The 12846-nt window shown below is 45.0% G+C and overlaps 1 protein-coding gene across 1 annotated transcript; it reads right to left on the bottom strand.

Annotated features, from left to right (window-relative positions):
• Nucleotides 1–4848: 4848 nt before the first annotated feature.
• On the bottom strand, nucleotides 4849–12621 carry npas4l (neuronal PAS domain protein 4 like). The gene is made up of 8 exons (XM_020647010.3): nucleotides 11290–12621; nucleotides 9856–10004; nucleotides 9348–9447; nucleotides 8961–9231; nucleotides 8748–8857; nucleotides 7906–8041; nucleotides 6598–7793; nucleotides 4849–6493 (listed from the first exon to the last, which is right to left on the bottom strand). The coding sequence occupies exons 1-8, from the start codon at nucleotides 11465–11467 to the stop codon at nucleotides 6465–6467; spliced, it is 2169 nt and encodes a 722-aa protein (XP_020502666.2). The 5' UTR covers nucleotides 11468–12621; the 3' UTR covers nucleotides 4849–6464.
• Nucleotides 12622–12846: the final 225 nt, after the last annotated feature.

The raw sequence follows: 12846 nt of genomic DNA, 5'->3' as shown, positions 1-12846 counted from the left end.
TTATGTCTGAAACCCTGTAATTGTGCTGCTGCCAGTCTTGGCCAGGACGCTCTTTAGCAGCAAACTCCTCCCTGAGACAAAATAAGTCAAACATTCATGTGCATGTAGGCTGCGTTGTTTGTATTCCCCTCCCCGGTTGGCCTGCCTTTCTCTGGTGGATATCAACAGGATGTGTTGACTCAGATCCACAGCTGAATCTAAGCTCTGGTTTCAGGCTCAGTAACAGGACGAGCAGCAGGAGCCTGGAGGAGCAGGCTGCAGTCTATTTTGGGTCTTTTTGTTTAACCCAATTACGGTGTGGTGTTGTGCTGACTGAAGCAGCAGCAGTCAGGTGAGGAGGGTCCGTTGAAAAGTGGGACAGCAGCGTTACAGAGATGGAAAAGTGAGGCACTGAAAACAATAAGAGGCTGCTATTCACTGACACAAGGAGAAAAATGATTTACACACAGAGCCGGAGAGTGCAGGATGAAAAGGCAGAGTCAGGTTAACACGCTCAGGTCTCCTTCATGACAGCGAGCGACGCATCTCTGTGACCTTGGCGTCTATCATCTGTGTTACCGTTTCAATCTGCCAAAAACAGACGCCTCGGCTGGACGGCTTTCCACATCCTCAAAATAAATGTAAACCCTGAGATAAGGCCGGCTGCAGAGACAATAAAAGCACAAAGCCGGTAAATAAACGAAGGCACAGCAGAGCCACCTGAGGCCCCATCGCCAGAAATCAGCCAGCTTCAATCTACAGAGTTTTTTCTCTGCAGGTAAATGAGGTAATCATCTGTGAGCGTCCACAGAGAGAGACGGGAGATAAAGAGCCGGCTGCTTGTGGGAGGCTCGGCTTTGAAAAAGAATCCATCCATGAGCCGCTGAGTTTAACGGCACTGATGCTCTTCTTCTCCCTCGGCATCCGCCCTCCAGACATCCACCTGAGACACTCTGCAGAACTGCTGATGGAGGAGACATGACAGTCTGTTCTCTGTCTCTCTTTTGTCAGTCTGACTCTGTGTGATCATCTTCAGTATCTCTGCTTCACTCACATCTCAGATATGAATCATCTACATGCTTTTCTTCATCACTTCTCGCGCTGAACATCACACCGCTCCTGTGGGAGACTGAGCCTGATCATTTAATCTCAATGATCTTAATTTAATCTCAGAGAGGCAGGAGAGCCGGCGTGTAATGAAGTGACACATTAACCCAACTTACAGAGACTCAATGAGTGTGCATGAGTGTTCAGGTTTATATACGTCTCTGGAAGGATCCTCCTTTTATTCAAACCTTGAAATTAAAAGTATTTATTATTTTGTGTTCAGTATCGTCCTCCCTCACAGCCACTGATCAACATCTTCCACCAACACAAGTCATGATGCCACATTATTTGGACTGATTCCTACATGACAAACGAGACGTTGGCACCGTGATCCTCAACTCTTAGAAACCGCTAAAGGGATGGTGCATGAACCCTGAGATGGTTTAATAATAATAACAAGTTTATAGAAAATGTTAAAATAGGTTTAATAAACCTCAATTAGAAGGTAATATTCCCTGTTTTCTAAAGGTTTTTTGTTTGGCACAGGACCGTGGATAGAGCCAGACACCAGAGAGAGAGAGAGAGAGAGAGAGAGAGAGAGAGAGAGAGAGAGAGAGAGCGAGAGAGAGAGAGAGAACAGCCGCCCGCTCGGAGGACTGCAGCCTCCGTTCATGTGACATGTGCACCAACCACTAGCCTCCCTGCGCCCTCAATCGTATTTTTTTTAATGTCACGGCTAACTTCTTGATGTAAAGGCCGAATTATAAACAAGAATTTAAAAAGTTATAAACTCTCCGTGCAATGCAGCAGTTTCATGTTCTGTTTTAGATTCATGTTAAAATTGCATTAGTGCTTAAAAAAAATATTAGAACTGTCAAAAACTGCAAGCAGAGCACGTTTGATTTTCATATTTTTAAAGCTGCACAGGCCAGGTGTCAGAGATGGAGATCAAGAACATGGATTATTAGCAGAAACGTTGCAGCAGTAAAACCTGAAAAGAAAAAAAAATGAAGGGAACAACAAACCAAAACAGAACCAAGATCTGTACTAGGAAGACCATGTTTACTGCTCGTTTGAATCCCTCTCCAGGGCTTTGAGCTGGGGAGGATTCAAATGAAACATGTTGGTCTAATAAAGTTCTCTGACCTCGTCAAGACTTTCTCCATGCAGCTTGGAAGTTGGTGAAGTTATGCTAGAAAACCTCTGCTCTGCTTCTTTTGTGAGGTTTAAAGAAGATCACTTTCTCAGTCAGCTGTGTTCTCTGTGTAATCTTTTTGGATTTTTTTTCTCCAGTGTGGACTTTATTCAGTTGAGTGGAGTCACAGAAAGTTCAAAGAAGGAATTGTCTCCTGCGGTAAAAAAGAACGACGCGGGAGTGTTGGACAAAGCAGCAGAGTCCTCTATACAACACTATAATGAGAATATGTGTCTTTCTATCAATGCTGTGTAGTTGAAGAGAATCTGAATGTGAACTAAAGAGTGGAGAAGAACATAAACGTCACCACCCCCTCCCACTCGCTCCAGGTGAATTCTCCTGATTATATCCTGCTGCGTTCTCACATCAGCTCACTCTGACTTTCTGCAGAATAAATACGAGGAGGCTGGAGGAGAAACTCCAGGTGAAGAGAGAAACATTCAGATGTTTGTGTTCTCACATTACGTTCCTCCTGGAGATATCAGAAGTTTTTCGGGAGTTTTCTGCAGGTGTGAAGGCAGTACTGTTTAAGTTTGATATTTGCATTCAATATTTTTATTTCAATGCAAATGTGAAGTATTTCATTATCAAATACTGTCACCTTCAGTAACTTAAAGTTTTAATGCTCGTGTTGAACCCTGCTCAGGCTGTTTTGTTTAGCCAACAGTGTCCTGAAAGCGGTTTACATCATGAGGGATGTTTCAGTCCCCATGTTGTTGTTTTACAGGCTGTTATTGTCGCCCCTAAATATTTTGCACCAGATAAGGCTGACTGGGCTGACAAATGATTTGAAAGTGGAAACATCATTCAAACAAAGAAGCTTCATGCCTGATCCTATGATAGTAATGTAACAGAAAAGAGACAAACTGTAGTTATTGCATGATTCTTTAGAGACATGGGATCTTTCAGAGCGTCCTCAGTGTGAGTCTGGGAGGATTTCTCCTCGGTGTGGACGAATGCGCCGGTGTCACGGGGCCTCTGGGAAATCATTAATGTTCCAGGTGACGCTGAGCGCTGCAGGCGGCAGATGTGGGGACTTGTTAGGAACTTTATCTGCCATTGTACCCTTCAACAGACTTCACTCTTAATTAGGTCTCCATGGATACGACGAGGCATCTGGACTCTTTGCTGATGAATGAACTGAATCATGTCCTTTTGTGCACCAGTGTCTCACACACACACACACACACACACACACACACACACACACGGCTCTTTATCTCCACCTTGTTTAAGTAGTCTCACACTAATGGCATGCAGATATCTGTGTCACCCGCAGCCTGTTGGAGCTATAACTCCATCTAGTGGTCGTTTTTTATACTGCATGAGAAAAAAACCCATGCTTCTGCATTGCACTCACTGCAGCAGCATGACTGTCGAGCCCCCCTGTGAGCTTTTTGTTCCACATTCATGCTGCACGCAACACAAGTCCTTTCTGCCTCGGCTCATCCATCACTCCACCTCTTTGTCTAACTGCTCTCCTCCGTGCATCGACTCTGCATCTTCCTGCAGACGTGTCATTGATTGCTCAGTGTACAGTTTATAAGCTCTCGTTGGTCCGACCGGCCACAAGATGTAAAAATCAATGGAGCCGTGAGGAGCTCAGTGGACGATGAGCTGGGGGAGTTTATCCAACCACAATCTGATCAGATACGGAGAGACTGCACATAAAAAATACTCAGTGGAGCCATTAGTTATAAATGTTAAATGTTCTCATAAAAAGGAGATTTTAAAGCTGCATTAATCAATGTTTTTATATAAATAATGGTTCACTTTATGAGGTGCAAAATGTTTCTCATGGTGAAAAAGGAGGAGAGTTGACTCCACTCTGCACTTTCTTCAGCTCTTGTTGGTTTTAAAAATAACTGCTTTCAGATCTTTTTTGGCTGCTGTGCTTGGGTAAGGAACACCACAGTGTTTGGCAATTTCTCTCAACTCAATTTTTCGGTAGTTTTGGAACTGGGTCAGCGCGGGATTAGACTCAATCTCATCCACATTCAAAGTTGCGAAACTCATCGAGAAACAGTGCTGCGAGGCCCGAAGCTGCCGGCACTGAGTCTGTTTGGTGAGGCTTCTGCTACGACAATTTACACACCTGTACCAGTTACCTGATGTTGGATGGAGCACACAGAACCCAGAGGAAAATATGAGCCAGACTTCAAGATAGAACTTGAGCAAAACTTTACCTTCTGCAGGAGTTTTACAGACTGACTTGCAAAAATCAGTACCCCCCCCTTAAGGGAAATATACCCCCCTGCTCCCCCCAGTGATTACCCTGATTATAAGTAAGGCAAGATAAAGATAAAGGAAGGACTGACTAATCCTGAACATGGATATCACCGTCTGAATCAAGGAAGTCGTTTGACCATTTTACAAAACATCAGGAAATCTGATGGTAACTCCACAAAGAAAGGACCGGTCAGATGGGGATCGGACCAGGATCCTTCTAACCACAGCACCACCATGTAGCCTTCAGATCCTCCCTGATGGTGTTGAATGCTTTTGCATGCTATTGATGTATTTAAAGGTTCCTAATAAGTCAGCTGATCTCAGTATTTACCCTGAAGGGAAGATGTGTGGAGGGTGATCCGCTGCATTTCCTCACACTTCATCAAACAGACTCTATGTGCTTTAAAAAAAATCAGTTTTATTCACATTTTAAAGCTGATTGAAGGTGAAACATAAAAAAAAACATTTACAGTTCCAGTACCATGAGAGACAAACATGAAGAATGATTAAAAACACAATTTCAGGACATTTTAAAGACTATTAAGTGAGTCGTCTAAAAATAAATACAAGAAGAAACACACTGGAAAGAAGTTCAGATGTGGAATGTGTTTTAGTGAACCACTGAGGTAGATGTCGAGGTTACAATCATTATTATCTCCCTGTGTGGTGTTAGCTTCATCAACACGTTTAGAAAAAACAAAATAAAAGGATCAAATGAATCCTGCAGACTGATAAAAGTCTTACCGACATGTTTTAAAGGCACAAAAACAAGTAAGAAGGAATGATTTATGTCTTAAAGGAGCAGTATGTAACTCTGACCCCTAGTGTTTAAAATGGGTACTGCAGCCCAACTCAAAACATTATAGAGAGCTGTCTCCCCCCGCCCCCTCTTCTTTAGTGTCGATGCTCACACAGGTCACCATGTGGTGGACACTGAAGCTTCAGTGTTTATCCAGCTCTGCATCGGTCTGTAAACCTTTCTGTGTTCTAACCTCTCTCCATTTTTCAAAAGCATCTCCAATATTGATCCTAGTTTGAGCACGTTTCTGCTCGTGGAGCTTATTAGAAACATGCAGAGGCTTTTTAGGTCGGGTACAATCACTTCTATCTGAACTACTTCTCTTGCCCACTTCCATTGCTGCAACACCTGTTGGTTTGACCTGATAACTGCTCTCATATCGGACAAACCGAGGGGCGTCCAAAACGGCCGTGTGGGGGGGTCTTAAAACCGCCTACCTTCTCTGGTCCAAACAAATCCAGAGCATTCAGGAGCAGAATCTAAAGTTAGAAGGAGGACATACTGGCTGCTGCATTGTTGTCAGAGAAGCCAGCACTTCAACACAGCATGTTTCTGATCACCAACACAGGAAAAACATTCAGTGCTCCCACATTGTAACACAATCTCCTTCTTCCAGATTTATATTTCCTGTAGATGAAGCACAAGAGCTGTATCATTTCAAATGGCTTCTTATCTTTGTAAACTGTTTACGACTGATCATATAGTAAGCTCACTTTATCATTCTAGTAAATATCTTACACATTGCTCCTTTAAAGCGTCTTCAGGTCGCTCTGTTTTCAGACAATCTCACTTTAAACAACACAACTTTTCATTTCAACAATCCTTTGGGCAGTGACATTGATAAAGTGCTCAGAAGTGAACTGTGGTCATTTAGTATCAAAGAAAAATAAACTCCTATTCCAGCGGTGGCACACAGTTTTTTTTTTTTTAAAGTACCCTTTTCATAAAAAAATAAGACATCAGCACAAACTAAAAGCAGCTGACAGCAGTTTGGAGAGATGGAGACAAAGCTGCAGCCTGAAGCAGAAGAAGAAGAAGAAGAGAACATAATCTACTTTCGATTCTTTTCTACCCTCTGAAAGAACTCTTTAGGGGAAACATTGAGTCAGTATAAATGTCCTTTAAATGTCTTTTCTCTTCTTTAAATCCAGTGAAGGCAGATTTTCTCTGACAATATGTCATACAAGAGGAGGTACAGTAAGTCACAGACTTATTTCAGTACAGGTTTTCTTCAGTGAGGGCGTCTGAAAAAAGACAGAGAATACAATCAGTGACACGTAGCTTCAGATTATGTAAACTACAGGGGATCATGATGAGGTCAGAGGAGGTTTTTCTCCAGGAGGATTACCTTGCTGAAGGACTCTCTGCATGTAGTGGTTGAGTTGATGCAACTCAGTGTTGGCGTCATGGCGTCCCAGCTGCAAACTGAAGGGATCCATGAACGTCTCAGCAGGCAACAGCTCCTCTCGGAGTGTCGGGGGGACATCGAGGAGCTGCTCCTCCACCTGATTGGACTCTCTCCTGCTGCACAACAGACCCGGCTGGTAGCTGGGGGAAATGAAACCTGGGTTGGCCATGTTCAGGTCTTTGAGGATGCTTTCGAACAAGCAATCGTCGAGGACCTGCTCGTGCTTCAGAGGAAGGGGAGGGGCGGGAGGAGGTGGAGGAGGAGGCCAGTCACACACGGTTGTAGGTCTGGCCGTGTTTTGAAGCGGGTTCAGCGAGTGAGACGCCGCAAAGCTGCTCGCCAGAGAGGAGATCTGCTGGGCCAGGATGCTGATCTCCACCTGCTCCCTCTCACTGAAGTCACACTCTGAGGAGCAGGGAGACTGGTTGGGGGTGAGAAGACTGGAGTGTAACGGCAGCACAGGTCGGGGAACATGCTGCATGTGCACGTGGCTGCCCCCTTGTGGCTGCTGGAGGAGGTCCTCTTGATGCAGAGCACAGTCCACTGAGCTCTCACACATGTCAGACAGAGACAGGCAGTCTGGGACTAAGCGAACATCTGATGCACAAGTTTGGAAATCAAATGTCGGCGATGATGACGAGGAGAGAGGAGCGAGGGCGACGAAGGCTGCCTGCTCGAAGGTTTGTTCAGCGGCTGAAGGCGGGGGGGCCGAGGGTGAGTGGTGACAGGTGAACGCTGCCGCCTCTGGGAAGGAGCACTCAGGGGAGGACAGCAGCTGATCTGTGTACCCGTGCACGTCCATCAGGAGGTCACGGCTGAGCTCCTCCTGCAGAGAGGAGCAGGAGGAGGAGGCGGGGCTGTAGGGAGGGGTGAAGAGTGCAAGGCTGTCACCTGAAGGAGCAGGTGAGCTGTCGCCTTGGGAGGAGGCGCACGCCACAAAGTAAACGTCTCTGTCCGACTCCCTTGCGGCTCTGGCACTTTGCTCCTCACTTTGGCTGTCAGACGTCCTCCGCCTTTTAAAACATTTAGCGCTGCTGTGACTCTGAGGCGCGTGTTGAGCTGCAAAGTGGCAGGACGCGGATGGTTTGAAGGCTTCGCTGCTTATCTTCTTCTGCAGAAATCTGGCCTCTGTTTCACTGAAAAAAAAAAAAAAAAAAAAAGACAAAGTTAGTGTTTGCAACTTGGAGAAGTTTTCTTACACTGTCATCTCCGCTCTCCTGGAAAAGTTAGGTTTTTTCTTTTTTGTACCTGATCATGAAGTTTGTGCAGCTCATGCCCTGAAACTCGGAGAGCTTGTTAGCCTGAATGTAGATCCAGGTCCATGACAGATCTTTGCACTGCAGCCTGAGCACCATCTCTACCTGGAAGCCTTCGTCTGCACGCACTGGACGGGACAGAGGAAGAAACACTCAGGGTTATTTTAATGCATACACAAATAATGACAAGAACAGAGAGACATCAGGCCTGTGTCTCTGCATGCAGAGGTGACAAGAGTTCATACTCAAGTAGAAGTACAGATATGTGTGATTGAAAAGCTAACTGATGCTCAGCTCATATTGGAGAAACTGAAATCATTCAAACTTCAAATCAAAGATCAACAGAGTGAAAATAATCCATGTTTCTTCGTCATGGGGATGGAGAATGTCTCTTTACTCTGCGTCTCTCTTCTTGTCTGTTTCATCTTCCTACACATTTCATGTCATTATTTAAATCCTGCGTCCGTCCTATATGATTTTCCCTGACAGACACCAGACAATGATCTTTTCTTATGTGTTATTGTTCATCCATTGAGGCTAAAATCAGTCTGGATGTTATGAAGGCAGCATGCAAAGATGCTTTAAAGCTGAAGTAAGGAGCCTGTTTAATAAACATAAGGTGAAGAAGGTTCAGAGATTTTGTTTTGAAATGCAGGATGTCCGAAAGTAGGAAGATCACAGAAACATAAAAACAAATGTAAAGGACAGGCACCTGAAAAGTTATCATGGGTGTGTTACCAAAGAATTGGTGTTTTGTTCATTCCCATTCCCACCTAAACAATCTGAGCTGATGTGTGAGTGTTGGGGTTCTCCTGCAGGTCATGGCACACTTACTCAGACTTCTGTGAGACTCTGCACTCAGCGACAGATCTTCAGGGTGGACCAGGCTGTACCACGAGCGGCCGCACAGATCTTCAGACGAATACCCCAAAACATACCAAACACTGGAAAAAAAAAAGAGAGACATGGAAGTGTTTGTCAGCAAACAGAAGAAAGGACATTTTATTGACAGGTGTTTAAAAGAGGGGGCGGGGCTTGTGGGTTTACCTGTCTGACAGCTGGGTGAAGGTCATGTCTGCTCTGTGGACGCTGCTGAAGCAGAGAGAGAAGCTGGAGTCTGAGCTCTGCAGGCGGTTCAGCGTGGGGGTGCAGAGGGCCACAAACAGAGGTTGTGCGGAGGGCGCGGGGGCCGCTGAGGAGGGGGACGGGCGGGGGTGAGGAAAAGAGCGGAATCTTCCTCTGACCAGCACGGAGCAGCAGCCGCCGCGCTGCAGCTTGAAGGCTTTGGAGGTTTGCATACGACACACAAAGCTCCTCTCTGAGGGGAAACAACGGGCATGTTTACATCTCACACACTCAGAATGAAAGGATTTAAACGTGTTTTAAAATGTTGCATAACGACGTTTAAGAGAGAGACGAATCCTTTAAACCGACCTGGTGATGAGTTGTTTTCAACGTCCAGATTTGATCGGACAATATCGACATCATCGTGTTCCACCATGTCGTAGAAAGTGTCTCCTTGAAGCACATCGAGCTGCAGAGAGAAACCGTTCCACTGTTAGATTCAAGCTGAACATGCAGTAAACTGCTCATATGTGCCTTTATCTTGTGATTTATTGTAGTTTTTATCTCTTTAAATTCATCCAGAAAGAGTTTACATTAACAGAGAGGAAGGGTTAAAGGTCAGAGCGTCAATGTCTTCTTCTGTGGTGCCTTCAATAAAGTATTTTCTTCCTCTTTCTTAATATGAGCGTCATCAATCTGATCTCATTTATAATCCTGATTTATCTTCATATTTATCACATTCTGTCCAAAACTTTCAGTATCCTGAGCGTAATCTGAAAGCTGGAGCGGGAGCGACCTTTGACCTCACACAGCTCAGACGTGGACAGTGACGCCCGCAGACACTCACATTAATGTGACGTAGTATAAACATGCTCACCATGGAAAAGCCCAGATATTCAGACACGTTTTCGGACACGTAGACCAGCCTGCCCTGCGCCGTGGTGACCAGGATGAAGCCGTGCAGCGCCGGGAGAAAGGCCTCGTACGGAGGAGAGCGGTCTGATGAGTCAGCAGCAGCAGAGAGTCCTGAGAGAGGAGCAAACAGAGAGGTCAGAGGAGGAGAGGAAACCAGGTGGAGACTAAAGTTTAAGAGTCACAAACGATGACGGTGAACTCCTGCAGCAGCAGCAGCAGCTTTAACTCTCATGATGTGGATCCTTCAGTCCAGCAATACGAGCTGTTTGTTTGAGTGTTTAATTAGTGCGACAAGAGTCCTGCTGTGGAGGTAGACACATTCCCCAAGGGAACAATAACATTTAGCGTATCGTATGAAGTCCTGCCGTATCGTTATCTTTGCACCTTAATTCATTTTAGGGCTCCTAAATCTGCGCCATCAGAACTGTACTCACATTTGCTTTAAAATGAAAAGTTACAGTTTGATCTTGATGCTCTCTGGTGGATTATTTTATGGGGACAAAATTCAGAATTTGTCAGTAGAAGTCAAACGTAAACATCCCTGCCCTCGCTTTTCTTTGATTAACTCTTAAATGATTCCAACAAATTCTCAAATGTATTCACAACTCATAGACAGACAAGTATCCTCAGAGGATTTACCACCTAAAAGAGAATCAATAAATAACAACCCCAGCGTATTAACGATCCTGACATCCATCCAAGTGTTACAAAATAAATAGAAACACTGGTTAAAACCTCCTCTCCTCGTCCAAATACCTGCAGGAAACTTCTGCTTTTACACTGATTTATATTTGTGCTTTGTTTCCACCTCAAACCCTGAAATACTCTCATGATGTGTTAATTATGAAACTGTAAACTATCCTGACCCGGAGAAGGAGCGTTAGGACGCTAAACATAACAACATATTTCACCTCTTGAACTCGTCGTACTCTGTGAACATGCCGTAGAAACGATCCCCAGGAGATGCATCAACCATCGATATCCATTGTTATCCTTATTCATCATTTTAAAGACGTACTTTAAGAAGTCAGCTGGTTAACCCCGACCTGCACTCAGGACTCTCGCTGAGCTCAAACCAAAGCTGACGGTCTGATTGCATCTTTATAACAACAATACAAAAAACAACAACTCCATTGAAATAGAAAACAACTGATGACAAAGTGCAACGCAAAGGCTTGTCTCTTTCTACAGGAACATCAGGTGTTTGTTAGAGTATCACCTGAGAAGAAGTCAGCACTTTAACAAGTGTCCATGTGGACTCTTCTGTGAAACAGTTTGTATCACATCAAACAGACTAGATGTGTCTCTTTGGTAGTCAGATAAACTTCTTCTTAGTCAGCAGATTTCAACTTTCTGAGTAACTTTCCCGCCTGTGATCCGAGGCATGCAGACTCACCGGGCAGGAACACAGACTTCCTGATGAAGGTGCAGATGGCGGCCATGGAGTGCAGGTAGGACAGTCGCTCCTGGTCGTCCTGGCCGATGGGCAGCAGAGTGCGCATGATCCTGATCTCGTGGTTGATGTGGTCCCGCCGGGCTTTGGAGGCCCCTTTGGTGGATCTGTGAGACACCATGGTCACGGAGGTCAAGAGAGTTGAGCGAAATCTGAGGAAACTCAAGTTCTTCCTACTGCCGAGGTTCAAAAGATCTGCCTGCAGTCATCCTCTCCAAGTGTTAGAAAAAGAAACACAGAAAAAGGAGATTGGTTGGAGCCTCTTTCTCGGGCTGCAGCAGAGTTTGAATATCAAAGGTTCCTATGGAAACTGCTGATATGAGCGTGAGTGTGTGTGTGTGTGAGCAGCAGAGATGAGGCTCTCTCTCAGCAGACTGTGTGTGTGTGTGTGTGTGATCAGTATCTGTCCTGGTTTTTATAGCTGTCAGAGCTTCAGCGTGGGCGGCTCACTCAGAGGGAGGCCGGCCTTCTGCTGCTGCCTCATTACCTTATAAAGTGGGAGTCCTCTGAGTGGGTGCTCACGTCACCACACACACCACAGAAGGAGAGATTTACCCGTTTGCATCCCTGCATCTCATCAATAAAGACCCGTTCATATTTTTATAATTACAGACTAAAATAGACTCCCAGCAGTTATATGAGTAGAGTATTTATATTGTTTCTGCTGACCTGGTGTGTTGAAGATTAATTTTTAAAGACGTGTAGTCACCTGAAAACTCCTCTAATTATTCTCTGTGATGCTGCTCTTTGATTTAAAGTTATTTTTATATTTTCTTTGTGTTTTCATTTTCTGTGTTATTTTATGTTTGAATTTTGCCGAAAACTGTGTATGGTTCTACTGTGTGTGTGTGTGTGTGTGTGTGTGTGTGTGTGTTCAAATGTTTACTTGCTGCTGTTTTCTTTTGTGCTGACTAAAGAAAACACTCTGAAGAAAAACATTACTGAGAAAAACATTTTTTTTGGAAGGCCGATTTTGCACCAGAGCAGCTCAATGGATCAATGCAGCTGCAGCATGCATGTAAACTGGATAATTATATTTATAAATATATATCACTCACACACACACACACACACACACACACACACACACACACACACACACACACACACACACACACACACACACACACACACACAAAGTTGTAACTTTGCTGCAGACTGGAGAAAAGTGGATTAAAGGCTCCCTGTGGAGCAGCACCGCAGGCAGCAGCAGCAGAGCAGCTCGGTCCACATTTTCTCAAAACAGTCATGTGTTGATTCAGCCACCAGAGGACATGGAGCAGAGAGGAGGAGGAGGAGGAGGAGGAAGAAGAGGAGGAGGAGGAAGAGGAGGCGGAGCAGAGAGGTGGAAGAGGAGGAGGAGGAGCAGAGAGGAGGAAGAGGAGGAGGAGGAGTAGGAGGAGGAAGAGGAGGAGGAGGAAGAGGAAGAGGAGGAAGAGGAAGAGGAGGAGGAAGAAGAGGAGGGGGAAGGGGAAGCGGAGCAGAGAGGTGGAAGAGGAG

Source organism: Labrus bergylta, chromosome 10 (genome assembly GCF_963930695.1).
Source record: "Labrus bergylta chromosome 10, fLabBer1.1, whole genome shotgun sequence".
Taxonomy (NCBI): Eukaryota; Metazoa; Chordata; class Actinopteri; order Labriformes; family Labridae; genus Labrus; species Labrus bergylta.
Note: the sequence above shows the minus strand (reverse complement) of the source record. Positions and strands in the feature narration are given on the sequence as shown.

Excerpts from the sequence above, each read along its gene's own strand:
- npas4l (XM_020647010.3), bottom strand. The coding sequence starts at position 11,467 with ATGGTGTCTCACAGATCCACCAAAGGGGCCTCCAAAGCCCGGCGGGAC. Across the intron at positions 9,232-9,347 it reads TGAAAACAACTCATCACCAG|AGAGGAGCTTTGTGTGTCGT; the intron begins GTCGGTTTAAAG and ends GTTTCCCCTCAG. Across the intron at positions 7,794-7,905 it reads TGCACAAACTTCATGATCAG|TGAAACAGAGGCCAGATTTC; the intron begins GTACAAAAAAGA and ends TTTTTTTTTCAG.